This window comes from Anser cygnoides, chromosome 14 (assembly GCF_040182565.1).
Source record: "Anser cygnoides isolate HZ-2024a breed goose chromosome 14, Taihu_goose_T2T_genome, whole genome shotgun sequence".
In the NCBI taxonomy this organism is placed as follows: Eukaryota; Metazoa; Chordata; class Aves; order Anseriformes; family Anatidae; genus Anser; species Anser cygnoides.
The window spans coordinates 1315896-1329467 of NC_089886.1; the positions used below are offsets into that span (position 1 = coordinate 1315896).

Consider the following 13572-nt stretch of genomic DNA (forward strand, 5'->3'; position numbering starts at 1 on the left):
GACCCGGAGGATTTCCCACTGCTCCCGGGATGCGCGAGTGAGGAGCAGGTCCTGCGGGCTGCCTGCACCCACCACTGCCCCGGTGCCCGTGGGCGTCACCTTCCCAGTCCCCCTCTCTCCTGCCTTTTGCAGGGAGCCAGCTGAAGCCCTGCTGGGTTGGGTTGGGTTTGTTCCCCTCTCAGGAAAAAAAAAAACAAAAAACCCCCCCAAAAAAACAACAAAAAAAAACAGACGACCGGCTATACTTGCTAATAATGTCAAAGCATTAAAACAAAAAGGATTTCTATCGATCTTCATGGGCTTGGCTCCAATTAGGAAGAGGACAATTTAAAATAGTTGCTTAGAGCTGTAGTTCCAAAACCAGGAAGGAGAAATGCAATCCGTGACCCCCGCGGCACACAGGAATGGGGGCGTGTGGGCCAGGAGCACAGCGCCAGGATCAGCGGACAGCCGAGGTTGGCGCAGAGCCCTGGGGTCTTCTGCCCCAGCCCCCAGCCCGAGCACGATGCCCCGAGCAGGCTGCGCAGGACCGTGCCCGGCTGGGTTTGAGCACCTCCCCTGATGGAGACCCCACCACCTCTCTGGAGGCTCTTCCAGCGCCTGGCCTCCCTCCGGACGGAAAGGCTTTTTTCGTACGTTCAGATGGAATTTCCCACGTTTCAGCTTGCGCCCGCTGCCTTGGCTCCCGTACCACATTCATGAGCTCCTGGCGCTCTTGCCAAATATGTTGCTGCTTTTCTTTTTTTTTTATCGTGATCAGTCTAAATTTTCCTTCTTCCTTTCGCTGTGTGCTGGTTCACACCTTTCGCCATGCCCACCAGGGTACACAGAGGCAATGCACGCACCTCCACCAGTACGCACCCCTTGCCCAGTGCAAAGCAGCAGTGGATGGTCCTGGTGCCACTGGTGGCCGGGATGGAGCTCCAGGGCTCGCTCTCTCCCGCACCTCATCTCAGCCTCTCCCTTGAATCACCAGCACCGGCCACAGGTGAGACAGCGTGCTGCTTCGGATGGGACCCGGGATATCCCCGAACAGCAGCGCTCGGCCCAGCCTGGGGCACAGCACGGCGCTCTGGAGCTTGCCCCAGCACGCGAGGGAACACAGAAGTCAAACAGAAACAGGCTGGTGGCAAAGAAAGTGCACTGGGCCCATCCTTATTGCACTGGTGTGACAGAACTTGTGCCTGTTTGTGACCTGCAATAAAACACTCGTGCAGAAGTGCCTGATGTGAGATGGTCCCGGGGCAGGAGGCCCAGCAGCACCAGCAGGAATGGCTCCGGCTCCAGCTCGGCACCGGTGCAGCAGCACCCCTGTGCCAGCTCCCCAGGCACCAGGACCCGATGGTTCAAACCAAGGCACAAAGCAAAGGGACAGAACGGGAACAGGAACGGGAAAGGGGAAAAAGGCTCTGCAAAATCAGGACAGACAGGTCTCAGGCAGGATTCTCCCAACTTCTGCAAGGGAGAACATGTGCACGGAGAGCCACCTTGCAGGTGCCCTTCACAGCTTCCTACACAATAAAACCTGCCTTCTGCAACCTACGCAAGTGCCCAAATCCCATGGGCCACTCAAACGCTCCAAGTCCTGCTGAGTTCCCAGCCGCGAGGAAGCCAAGTGCCAGTGGGGGCACAAGGGGCTCGGGGCTGGCGGAGCCCGGGCACTGCCCCGGCTGTCGGCAAAGCCAACAGCCAGCGCCGCAGCGGGCTCGGGAGCGAGCGCGAGGCACCGACAGCACTTCCGAAGTGAGGAAGGGGGAGCAGCGGCGAGGGAGGAACGCTGCTTAGACTTTCCATGCAAGGTCAAGAGAGCTTGCTCGCTATTTTCTTTTGGCAGCCAAATCAGGCGAAGAACATATGAGAGAAGCGTATCTTAAAGGCCTCAGAGGCTAGTGGAAATTTCCAGAATGTCCTGGACAAGAATGACTTACTGGAAGTAATACATAAATCAAGCAAATGAATAGTTACCAGACAGCAGCATAAACAGCTGCCACGGGGATGAAATCAGACCTGCTGTGCCAAGAGGCGTCAGCCTCATCGGCTGCTGCACCTTCTTGGGGAAAACGGGGAAAACAACCGGAGGAAAAGCACATTTCTGCAGGAAGCAGCTGCCCCAGTGCAGCACCGGCCGCCCCAGCGGTTCCCAATGCCGCTGGGCACTCAAAGCGCCGCGGTGAGCACCGTGCCCGCTGCCGGCGAGCTGGCCCGAGCGGCTTTGCATGGGCAGCAGCCAAGGATCAGGCTGCTCTGGCAAACCAAACCAGACACCAGGCTCTGCCTCCAGGGGAGACCCTGGAGGATTTTTTCTCCCTCTCCTTTGCCGGCGATGCGTGGAGCCGCCGCGAGCCCCCTGTCCCTCGCTCCTCTCCACGTCCAGCCCCGCGCGTCCTGCCGGCGGGGGCATCACTCACTGGGTCGCTGGGGCTGAGGCCAACTGCAGCCGCCCCACGGGGCCGATGGAAAGCATCCACGCTGATAAGTGGGAAATGATTTGTGCTAGAGATAGCAATCACTGTCGTGTTGGTTAAAACACGTAAAGTAGAAAACAACACCACAGCAAAAACAAAGGGAACTAGTCACTGCTGGCCAGGCCACAGCTGTGAATGATGAAAGATAATTAATTTTCGCTAAATACACGTACACCCTTTTCTTCTGCAGCCTCCTTAATTGCTTTGACCTTTCGCCAGGAGAGGCACAGGTGCCCAGGGCAGAGGCGGTTCAGTCCCGGGGCCGGGGCGCCAGGGCAGAGCGGCGACGCATGCAGCGAGCCTGGCGCTGAGCCACGCTGACGGGGCACCGGCACTGACAGAACTGGCTCCGATCGCTGCAGCGAGAGCACACACCTCAGGTGTCAAGTTATGTCCATGCAAAAAAAATTGCACCCAAATTCTTGAAACACAATCGGTGCAAAATCCTCCTGCTCTGCACCCACAGAGCATCCACTCCTCCATGAGAAAGCACGTGAGAGGAGGACAAGATGGCGGGGCCGCCGCCGCAGGTCGCTGACAGGACGGGCACCTTCCCGCCACCAGCCTCGGCCCTCGGCACGGCCGCCCCCAGGCTGCGCGTCGCTTGAACTCGCTTTACTTAGTTGGCAGGGGGAAAAATCGGTTTCATCAGAGCTGGCACAAGCCATCGATAAAAGCGCATTCTGAACCGAAGCGCAGACGTTCCTGGAGATAGGTGCTGGGCCAAGAGGAGATAGCTGCAGCAAAACAGCTCCGAGCCGCGCGGAGTTGCTAGGTGACGGCTGGGGACGGCCTGCCGCAGCTCCACGGCCGCCCGACGCCTCGCCTCCCTCCCTCCTCACCCAGAAAAGGTGACAAAACACCCCGTTGGAAGCAGAGAGCAGTCCCACACCACGTGGGGCCCAAGGGCCGGGCTGCGGAGGGCACACGCCGAGCTTGGGCTCCCGCGCACTGAGCGGTTCTGGTCCTGCTCTGGCTGCTGCACCCGGCAGAGAAACAAACACAGATTTCAAGTGCTGTAATTTGAATATTAATGGGGATTTTCCTCTGCTCAATAGCAGGACGTGGCTCTTCCACTTCAGTATCACCACAGATCAAATCTACCACCGCATGTCAGACTGCAAAACAAAGAGAGCAGCCGGGGAAGCCGGGCCTGGACCTGCTCACCCCCGGGGCTGCCGCAGCGCGGCTCCCGCTTCGGCACTGAGGGGGCTCCTGCTCGCTGCCTCACACAGGCGATGGAGAAGTCGCTGCAAGCAGCTAAAAAATGGCGTTGAATTGCATTCGGTAGCCTTCAGGGCCAGCCCGGTGGTGAGGGGAAGTTTTGCTGCACTACACACTTCCCCTAACACGTGTGCTCACTCAGTGAACTCACGTGTTTCTTGGCATAAACTGTTCACGCAGCTCTTTAAAAAGTCTTTTTTCTTGCTTGTAAACTAGGGGGATCAAGAGCACTCTCCCCAGCTATCTCCTGCAAGCACCAAAAGCTCCCAGAAGTGGCAGTGACTAAGCAGTAGTGATTCTTGCAACCAAAACAGCAAGAATAAGGAAAAGGTAGGTACTGGTTTTGCCTTTTAGTTCTTTGAAAGACGCAGGTGATTCTGGCCTGATACGAGAGAAACCGCACCATTTTTGAGGCCATCCAGAACCATGCTAAGTTCAATAAATGCATCCTTAGAAATCCCCCGGAAAGGCTGAGGGGCTGCAGGCGCTCGTTGGGACTGCTCCGACTGCACGTGGTCAGGCTTTTCGGCACAGATCCTTTTGAGAAAACATCAGAACAAGGTGGTCTCCTATCCTTCAGGAACAAAAAATCACAGCCGGGCTTATCACAGAAATCCTGACGGTGCGAACATGGCCCAGGAAGGAAAAGTAAAGGTTTCACCTGCTCGTGGGTCAAACATTACCATAATAACAGCAAGTTTCCCTGGAACGGGTGGCTGCAGAGGAAATTCACAGCATGAGGTTTCTGATGGAGGAGCACTGACAGAGATTGCTCACGCTGTGGTTTTACAAGGGATAACTGCCTGGACGCCTGAACACCATCAGGAGGCAGTGCAAATAGCATCAAAGATGCAGCAAGAGGTCAGCCTCAATGCGACCAGCCTCATTTTCTCTTTGCACACCCTCCCATGCCTGTCCCCAGGGCCTGTCCCCCACCTCCAGCTCTCCTCTCCCTGCGAGCACCGGCGCGGCGTCTCCCCGTCGGCACAGGGCCGGGATGTGGGGGTGCTCGAGCGCCTCTCGCCGGATTCCAGTGCCCACTCGAGCGCCCACTCGGCGAGGGCCCGGCCGCCATGGGAAACCCGCGGCATTTCTCTCAGCGCTGCTGCACAAGTGCTCTGCTGCAAGCGAAAAAGTGCGCTACTCAGCCACCTCAAAGCGCTTATCCTGGCTGATATTTAATTTGTATTAATAATTGCCCATTTTGAATGTATCAGCTGTGTTAGCATGGTTTTATAACTGTTACTAATGGCAGCCCCATGCCAAAAAAGCGGCCTGGTTTCCCTTTTCACTCAGCAACAGTGAATGCACAAACCAAAAAAAAGAGATGTAACACAACAGAGGACAGATAGACTCTCTTTCTTTCTCTATTTGACCAATACAGATTGTGTTCTGTTTTTAGTGTCAGAGATCTCCACAGTAATACTGTGAGAAATACTTTTTTAGCTCATCAGATAAAAATGCAAGTCTTGATTATTCATACATTGCTAAAAAAAAAAAAAAGAAAAAAAAAAAAAGAAACAGCTGAGGCAACCCCCTCTGAGAACTGCAGCCCGGCTCGGCGGGGGAAGGAAGGGGCCCTTTGGTTTCATCGCACCAGCTCTGGGCACCCTGCTGTCGGCTCCCCGCGCGCAGGGACGGGACAGCCCCTGAGGCCCGTGCCCCCCTCCGGAGCATCCCCTCCCCACGCAGGTCACCCACGCCAGGCCCTGTCCTTCTGCCACGCTCTTGCTCTCCAAACGCCTTCTGCAGATGTGAAGCTTTATCTCCAGTTGAGATCGAATGCAAGGTCATTAACCCGGCGGTACGGCACCGCAGCCTGTACAACAGCAACGAGTCCTGAGCCACGCTGCTCCCACGGCCAGCACGGTGCTCCGGGGTCGGAGCAGCCCCAGGGCACGCGGGCAGAAGCCGCGGGGTGTGGAAGCAGCGGGTGCGGGACCGATGCAGGAGAGCTGCGGGTGCTGGCCGTTCATTCGACCTGTCCCTCCAGGAGCAGCACCAGGCTTCAGGGTCTGCCTGCAGGGACACCGCAGCTGAGACCCTACACAAAGCCCCCCATCTCCACCGCAGACACGTCCAGGAGCACCCCAAGGAGCTCAAGCAAGAGCTTCCAGCCCTCCAGCCCCACTGCGACAGAACAGGCTCTTGTTCCAGCAGCTTCCTGCCTTTCTCCGAGATAATTTTTTTCCCATTAAATAACCACTATGAGCTCTTTCTCTTCCCAATATGGCAAGCACCACTACACTCATTGTTTGTTTGTGTTTTGTTTTAGTTCCTTCCCTATTAAAACAGCTTGAAACCCATTGTATTACCTGCCTCCCCCTCCACATCTCACACTTGAATACCACCAGGTTTTCCTTTAAATGAAAAGCACTTAAGCAGTTACGAGATTCCTTGCACATATTTGGCTGACGGGAGTACCTGGAACTCCCTATTCCTTGGCTTCAGCCTGTAAATGCAGAAGGTTTTGAAACTGAGATCTAAACCAGCTCTTTGGTTTTTAACAGCCTACCCGGGGAGTCCATGGAACAGATACAAACACATGTCATAAGAAAGCATCTGGAGTCGTTTTTAAGCATATTTCAAATATTGTTTATTATTTTTTTCTCTTCAACAGATAACTTCAGGTTCTCCCAGATTTATTCTAACTGGTTATGCCAATTAACTCATTCACCAGGTTTCTAAGCCCTGCCTAATCCCTCCTGCTCACACAGCACCGGAGCGAACGACGAGGGCAGGTGCGACCCCGCAGCCTTGAGGCTGGCACAAACACCTTATGATGCTTTCACTTTTTAAGCACTAATCAAAGGTTTCCATGGTAACCAGCAGGAGCAGGAAGAAGATGGGAAATTATAGGTCAGCTCTATCATTGAAAGCAAAAAATTTATTCAACTCCTTTGCCCTTGAAAAGTTTCAAGGTGACCTAGAAGTATCGATTAATTGAGCTGCACAAAGGCAGAACACATGCCCCAGAGCAGTATCCTATCGCTGCAAAGAAATAACTTCCAGTCCTTCAATACTAGGCTTGATCTGAACCCCAGCGAGGATCTTCACCTCCGCCCTACCTTCCCGACAGCCAAGCCCACCGACACGCCGCTAACGCCATGCCGCAGAGCCAGCAGCACGGCGCTCCTCCTGCCACCGCTGGGCACGGCAGCGCCCGCAGGGCCCCGCAGCGATGTAGGTCAGCGGGACAGCCCACCTCCCCTGCCTCCCACGCTGCCCCGGGTATCGATCCCCATCTCACGCACACACAGGTTTCCATTTACTCGTAAACCAGATATGACTCAACACCAAACACACACACAAGGAAACTTTTTTTTACCACTATTAACTTTCAGAGGAAGTGGAAAATGGAGAGAAAAACATATCAGTCATATACATACTTTGCCAAGTGGTTCATGAGCAAGTGCAGCATCTGCCTGTTTTTCTCCGGGAGCCGATGAACAAGGCTGTGGATCTCTGACACCCTGGATTCCTGATTCTCCAGTTCTGCATTGGAAATAGAAGATGATTTATCCCTGCGTCAGGGGGGTTATTACAGAAAAAGGCATGCGGGCCCAAAGAGCAACACTGACAGACATCCCAGGGACCCGAGGCTCCCACTCCCTAACTCCGACCTACACCCAGGCACGCTGCGGGTATCCTCCACAGTGTTTTTTCTCTTTACCAACTCCAATCAGTTGTTTGAAAAAGGAAGAAGCTAATGGGCTGAAACAATGAGCTGGGAGCAGATGCCAGCCATATGAAAAGCCCGTTGTGATCAGGAAATGGGCTGGCTGTAACCAGAGTGTTCCTCCAGTTTCAACAATGGGAAGCATCAGCACATTCTCATCCAATGTGTTTCCAAGCACCGTAAGAATGTGCTCAGCACAACGCCCGGAAAGATTTCAGCATCTGGTCTCAACAGGCTGGTTGGATCTGCAGGTGCTGGCAGACATGCCCCAACAGCCTGAAAGCAGGGTCCATCGAGGAGTCCCCTGCCCTGACCCGTCTTCAGGAGGCCACCACCGATGTGACCACCATCCTTGGGAGCCTCCTAACCCACCGGTCCTCACCCGTGTGCATCAGGCTGTACCGGCACAGAGCTGCTAACCGACAATTACCTGCTCCCATATTAAAGCATCCTCCTAGAGCAGACAAAGGAAAGCAGCACAGACATCTGAACCGCAACCGATCTAATCAAAGCACCGTAGGTGTTGTTTGAACAACGGCCTCGCTCATTTTGGCAGTTGATGGTCAGAGAAAGAAATAACTGCAGCACCAGTTACTGCCATCAGCCAGCTCTCCCCTGGCCCCGCACCGCGTGTTTCCTCTGTACCCAGTAAGTCCCAAACAACACCCTGCCCCTTGCATCTCGATTCTTATTCTGCTCTCCAGGATTTAAGAACAAGGGTTCAGTGGGAGAGCAGCAGGGTAGAGGTTACGCTCAGCTGCTTGCAAATTCTGTTCCTCCTTCAGACCGATGCCATAAACATCAACAAACTCACTTGCTGCTTTGATGAAGCTTCTTTGAAACTGGTACATCATGAGTGGCCCCGGAAGCATTCTGGAAGATAAAAAGGTAACACACACAAAACACATCTGAGCAACACAATCCGCAAAATTGCAGAAATAAAGCTTTGCTGTTACCAGAAAGTCAGCTCTCTTTTTAAAGAGCAGAACTAAGCAATAGCAACTCCAATAAATTCCTCTCATCAGAAGGCATAAGACCTGTTAAAGTACCATCAGTTTATTCTTCCTCCCTTTTCAGTACCATACTAACTTCATTTTTAATTTTGGCTTTTCTTCAGTAACACAGAGTTTTAGTACAACAGTGAGCCCATGATTTCCAAGTAAGTTTAAAAATAAATTATAAAGAGAAACAAGCCTAGTCATAAAACTTTAACAGTCGCTGTTCCCATTATATTTCCAATTCTCCCCTCCCACTTGTACATCCTTTCAGTGGGACATCGTGATGCTGGCGACATTCTTCGTTGCTTTGCAAACAGTTCAAACTCTGGAACAAAGGTTGCCAATCAAGCAAAATTATGTAGTGTTTTGTGATTTTCTAGGCTGAGATCCACCAAGCTAATTATACTCATCACCCTAATTGGATTTAGCTTCTCTCTTGTTCTCTGCGTCTCAAAAAAAAAAAAAAAAAAACCAAACCAACACACAGAACAACAGAAAGCAAAAACCTGCAGTCGCGACAGGTAGAAGCATGTTGTGGATAATGAAATACTGACTGCTGCCAACAAACTAACATTTTTGGAAGATAACCCACAATGATAATGGCATCGGCTTTCATACAGAAATTATTACTAAAACGAAGCTAAGCACCCAGTTCTGTAACAACTGCTCCTTACAGGAGCACCATGCTCACTTTCTGCCACATAGTCATTAGGTGGAAGCCTACCGTGAAAAGCTTAGGCAGAAGCTGAAATCAAGGCAGGACATGCAAGAATGAGCTTTTTTAATTACGTTTGTACGGTATATGCATTTGTCAGAGAGCTCAACGTATTCCCCACATCCTACTCAAACATGCTGGAGGGTCAAGGAAAAAGCCAGAATAAATTCTCTAGTAGCAGTTTCTCCTTCATTTATATCAAAGTGTTTTTGTTAAGTATCGGCAATAGTAGGCAGTAACATCCCACATCATTGCTGAATTCGTCCTGAAGCCACACGACAGACAAGCCTTTTCTCCCTTACCTCAGGTAAGTTTTCAGTGCGCTAGTAATGGTCTTTATCTCCCATTCTGCACAGATCTCGGTTTCTGTTTCAGTGGCTGTTTTTGGATCTAAGGAAAAAGAAAAAAAGACAAAAGTGAACCAAAGTGAAGATAATACCAGCTCATACCACTCCAGCACCAGCAGAATACAGCCAGCTGTGTGGGAAGATCATCACGTCGCATTTTCTTAGCTATTCCAAACCCCAGTGACCACAAGCTGTTCCCCAGCAGACACTTCTGCAAGGAAGCAGAATTCGTCACCAGAGATGGGACACACTCACTTACATGAGACCAAAAAAAAAAAAAAAACGGGAAAGAAAAGAAAAGAAAAACATTAACCATGAGCAACGAGCCTGGCAGTTGGACTGAAAGCGTGACACCGAACAGGCGGCAGGAGGCTGGGGTGGTCAATGACAGCAGCGACAGCAGTGCACAAACAAGACACGGACCAAGACAACCACAGGGCACCCCAGGACTCAGCAGAAAAGTCACAGCCTCGAGTGGGCTGCAAGGCATCGCCACAGCCTGCATGGACACGAGCAGCAGCAGCAGCAGCAGCGGCGGCGGTGGTGCGGCCTTTCGGGTGGCGGTGAGGCTCCTGGGGCCCGGCGGGACAGAGCGGGTGGCCGGGGCAGGTACCGGTGGGCAGGGGCACGGGGGAGTTTTGTTCTCCTGCCCGAGGCAGGGACGAACCCCTGGAGGTGGCAGGGAGGCTGTGGAAGACCAGGCGGCGTGGATCCGCAGCTGCCTTTCATTTGGACAGGGAGGAGGCAGCGGGGCGGCCGCACGCAGCGCCTCGGCATGGCTGGTGCCCAGGTGCTCTGGGGCTGGGTGCTCCCGTCGCCTTGCCTGCAGCCCCCGGGGTGCCCTCACGCCACCCCGAGGTACGTGGGGAGCAGCCAGGCCGCGTCACTGCCGCGGTGCGAGCGGGGGGAGCACGGGGACACCCGGCCGGGCTGAGCGGGGCAGGGCGGCAGCGGCCGGGGCTGGGCGCAGCAGAGCTGCGCTGCGGTTTGTTTATTCACCTCTGGCCTCTTGGTGTCATCCTATTCTGCTCCTGCATCCTCTCCGCAGCAGCAGGCCGTTTCTTGCCATCTTTGGTTTTTTCCAGCGCCTGATTCACCCTCCTCCACCCCACAGCTGCCCGCAGGCCCCGCGGCAGCAGCGCCAGGCCCAGCGGCATTTCCTTGAGGCGAGGAGAGCCCGGCCTGGGCTCGCTCGGAGCGCGGCACCGGCAGGGAGCGACCCTCGAGCCGCCTCCACCAACATCACCAAGCACCACAGCGCTGCAGAGACCAAGCCACGGGCTCAGCCTGCAAACGCGGCCTCCTAGCGCTTGCGAGAAAGGACTCTGAGCCACGGGTGACGGGCACGCACGGCAGCATCGCCGCCCTCCAGGGACACTTCTCGGGTCCTCGTTTCCACCGCCGAGCCGAGGAGAGGGCTGAGCTGCTGCCACGCTCAGCCTGCCTCTGCAATTTGAATTCCCGACCCTCCACAGCTGTGTTAGATGAAAACATGAATGGATGACAAAATGTTTCCTGGCCATAACTAGTTCCTTGTGATAGCTTCGGCTTTGACAAGCGGCAACAAAGGATACCCAAGAGAGGCAGGAGCTACGTTACGGGATGCTGTGTTGGCGATGCTCAGCTGGTCCCAGCAGGTCCCTGGGGCCACCTCCGGCCGAGGCCGAGCAGATGCTGCATCCCAGCCTGCTGAGCCCTCCAGCATCCACAAACCAGCACTTACTGCCCGACGGCGCTGCTGGGAACGCTGCACCCCCAGCCTTGGAGCTGGTTTGTGAACCACGCGTCCCCATGAGCCAGGACCAGAAGTGGTCTTTTTTTATTCCTCCTTCTTTAAGGAGGACTGACTGGAAGCCAAGCTCCCTGCCCACAAAACCGGGTCAGCTGGGAGGTTTCACCTCCATCTCACCAGCCGTGCACACCCTCACACCTTTACCCAGCCCTGCAGGGCACGGCGGACCCGTAACGCCACCGGTGCCCCAGCGGGGCTGGGACTGGAGCCAGCACCCCGTGGCAGGCTGCGCGGCACGGCTGCGGGATGGGCTGCCCCAGCCTCTGCAGAGAAGCGCGTCCGTGCTTCCAAAGTGACGGCTGCTCTTGGCAGCACGAGGCTGTTCTGGGCCTCCCTCTGCTCGGAGGGAGCCTCCGGAGCGTCTCTATTTTTATTGTCGAATACTGCAGCATTCTTTTCTCCATCTCCTCCGGGGCCTTTCCTTCCTTTCTGCATTTTTCCCCTCCTATCTCCCCTTTTTAAAATTCCTTTAAAGAAATCAAAAAAACGTGCAGCTGCTCCGCACGGTGTAAATACGAGGCTCTGGACTAACAGCGTGTTCTTTCCAAACGCCGACCTGAACCAACCGCTGTGGAAAGTCTGCTCGCAGGAATCTGCGTTTTTCTGCTTCTCCCTGTTTTTTTGCAAACCACCAAACCAGATCAGGAAGCCAGGCTTGTTTGCACAAAGTTCCAGAGTGAGATCAATAAGGCACTATTTTTACTGATTTCTGAGAAAACACCTTAGCGCTCTGACAATGAACGAGCCTGTAGGAAGGCAGCGACCGCTCCCTTCTCCGGCACCTCCACCCACGGCCGGGGCCAGGCTCCGCGGGCTGCGGGAGCCCCGCCGGCCACGCTCGGGTGGCTGCTCGGGGACCAGCGGGAAGCACCACAGCAAGGCGGGTGACACTGGTTTGGAGTCTTTGCTGATGACCAGACCCAGTCAACACAGAAATCACCACGCCGTCTGCACTAACAGGCCCGGCCACGGGGACCTCGTGCACACACGCAAAGGCTCAGAGTATCGCGACTGAAAACCGCGACTCCTCCAGGCCAGAAGCGAGGGACGGTGCTCCGGCCACCACTGGGGAGGAGGCAGGAGCAGGACACAAACATGTCACGTCCATTGGCATAAATGCCTTGTTTCCGCCCTGCTTTGATGCTGCCTTGTGAATTCTCTTCGCTAACACAGCCCTGCACCTCACAGCCCTGGAGGTCTTGGCTGCAAGCACGCAGCTCCAGGTGAGCAGGACCCAGAAACACGCACGGCAGGATCCTACTCCCACCGAGAGCACTGGGAAACCTCTCCAGAGCTCAGGAGAAACAGGAGCAGGCCCTTTCCGTGATATAAAACCGCAAAACCTCCCGTCAGAGACTGGGCAGAAGGCAGAGAGGCACTACAGACACAACTACCAAGGCCAAGCGCTGATGCTGGATACAGCTGCCAGCACCATCTGGTCCCATGGCTTCAGCTCAGTGGGTATTTTTCTCTTCACAGACATGTATAATGTGCTTTTGAATTTTAAAGCAATAGGTAAACATCGTGTAATTTTAAAACTAATTAAAAGAATGCACTGAATAAGAGTTAGGATTTCCCTCAGGGCAAAGGGTTTATTTTAATTTAAAAAAGCATCAAGAGGAGCACTTGAAAAGTAAACATTTAAGAAATGTATATTCACACAAAGGTCACGTGTCTCACATTAATCACGCAAATGAATACTATCCCTCCTCGTCAATGCCAAGGCAACTTCCCATTGCACTACCTTTTTAAGGAGGCAATTTTAACAGATTAAAGATAAGCCTGGTATCAGAAAAAAATAAAAAAATAAAACCAAGAAACCACAACTTTTTAATAGCAAGGTCTTTGCTGAACTTGAGCAAACAACTCAACACAGGATGTCTTTTGAAAAACTCATCCAGGAGTTTTCAAGCATGATTCATTAAACAGTAGGTGAAATTCTACGGTTGGTCTCGTGAAAAGGCTCAGGGCTAATAATCAGTCTTCCCTGACCTCCAGATTTATGAGTCGGCAATAGTTAGCTCTGTGGGTTACACGTGCAGCATCTGTCTCCCAAGCTGAAGATGGATGCAGCTAGCACCACAAGCTAGCTGCTCTCTCTACAAAAGGAGATCTCCACAGGAGCTGGTATAAACGTGAAATAGTGCCCATAAAACATCCAACAGGCCAAATTCGGTTTTAACCCTGAAGTTGCTTATTGCTGTAAATTACTAATCTGATGTCTCTTAGCAGATACAGAAAAGGATTAAGCAAAAGAGAGTGAAAAATTAACTTCCCTAAGCCTTTTATTCCAGCAGAGTCCAGCTGGAAGGGCCACCCGCCGCAGCAGCCACCCCCAGTAGCCCCGGCTCC

The 13572-nt window shown here is 53.6% G+C and overlaps 1 protein-coding gene across 11 annotated transcripts in view; it reads right to left on the minus strand.

Annotated features, from left to right (window-relative positions):
- Nucleotides 1-13572, minus strand: part of ARHGAP26 (Rho GTPase activating protein 26) — a 143098-nt gene that overhangs the window by 64589 nt on the left and 64937 nt on the right. For all 11 annotated transcript variants that reach the window (XR_010834922.1, XM_067005447.1, XM_067005453.1 and 8 more), the window contains 3 exons: nt 9384-9471; nt 8183-8241; nt 7079-7184 (listed from right to left, as the gene is read on the minus strand). Coding sequence is in view for 10 of the 11 variants with exons in the window: in XM_067005447.1 (XP_066861548.1) it covers nt 7079-7184; nt 8183-8241; nt 9384-9471 (253 nt within the window). In the remaining variant the exon portion in view is untranslated. The remainder of the gene's footprint in view (nt 1-7078; nt 7185-8182; nt 8242-9383; nt 9472-13572) is intronic.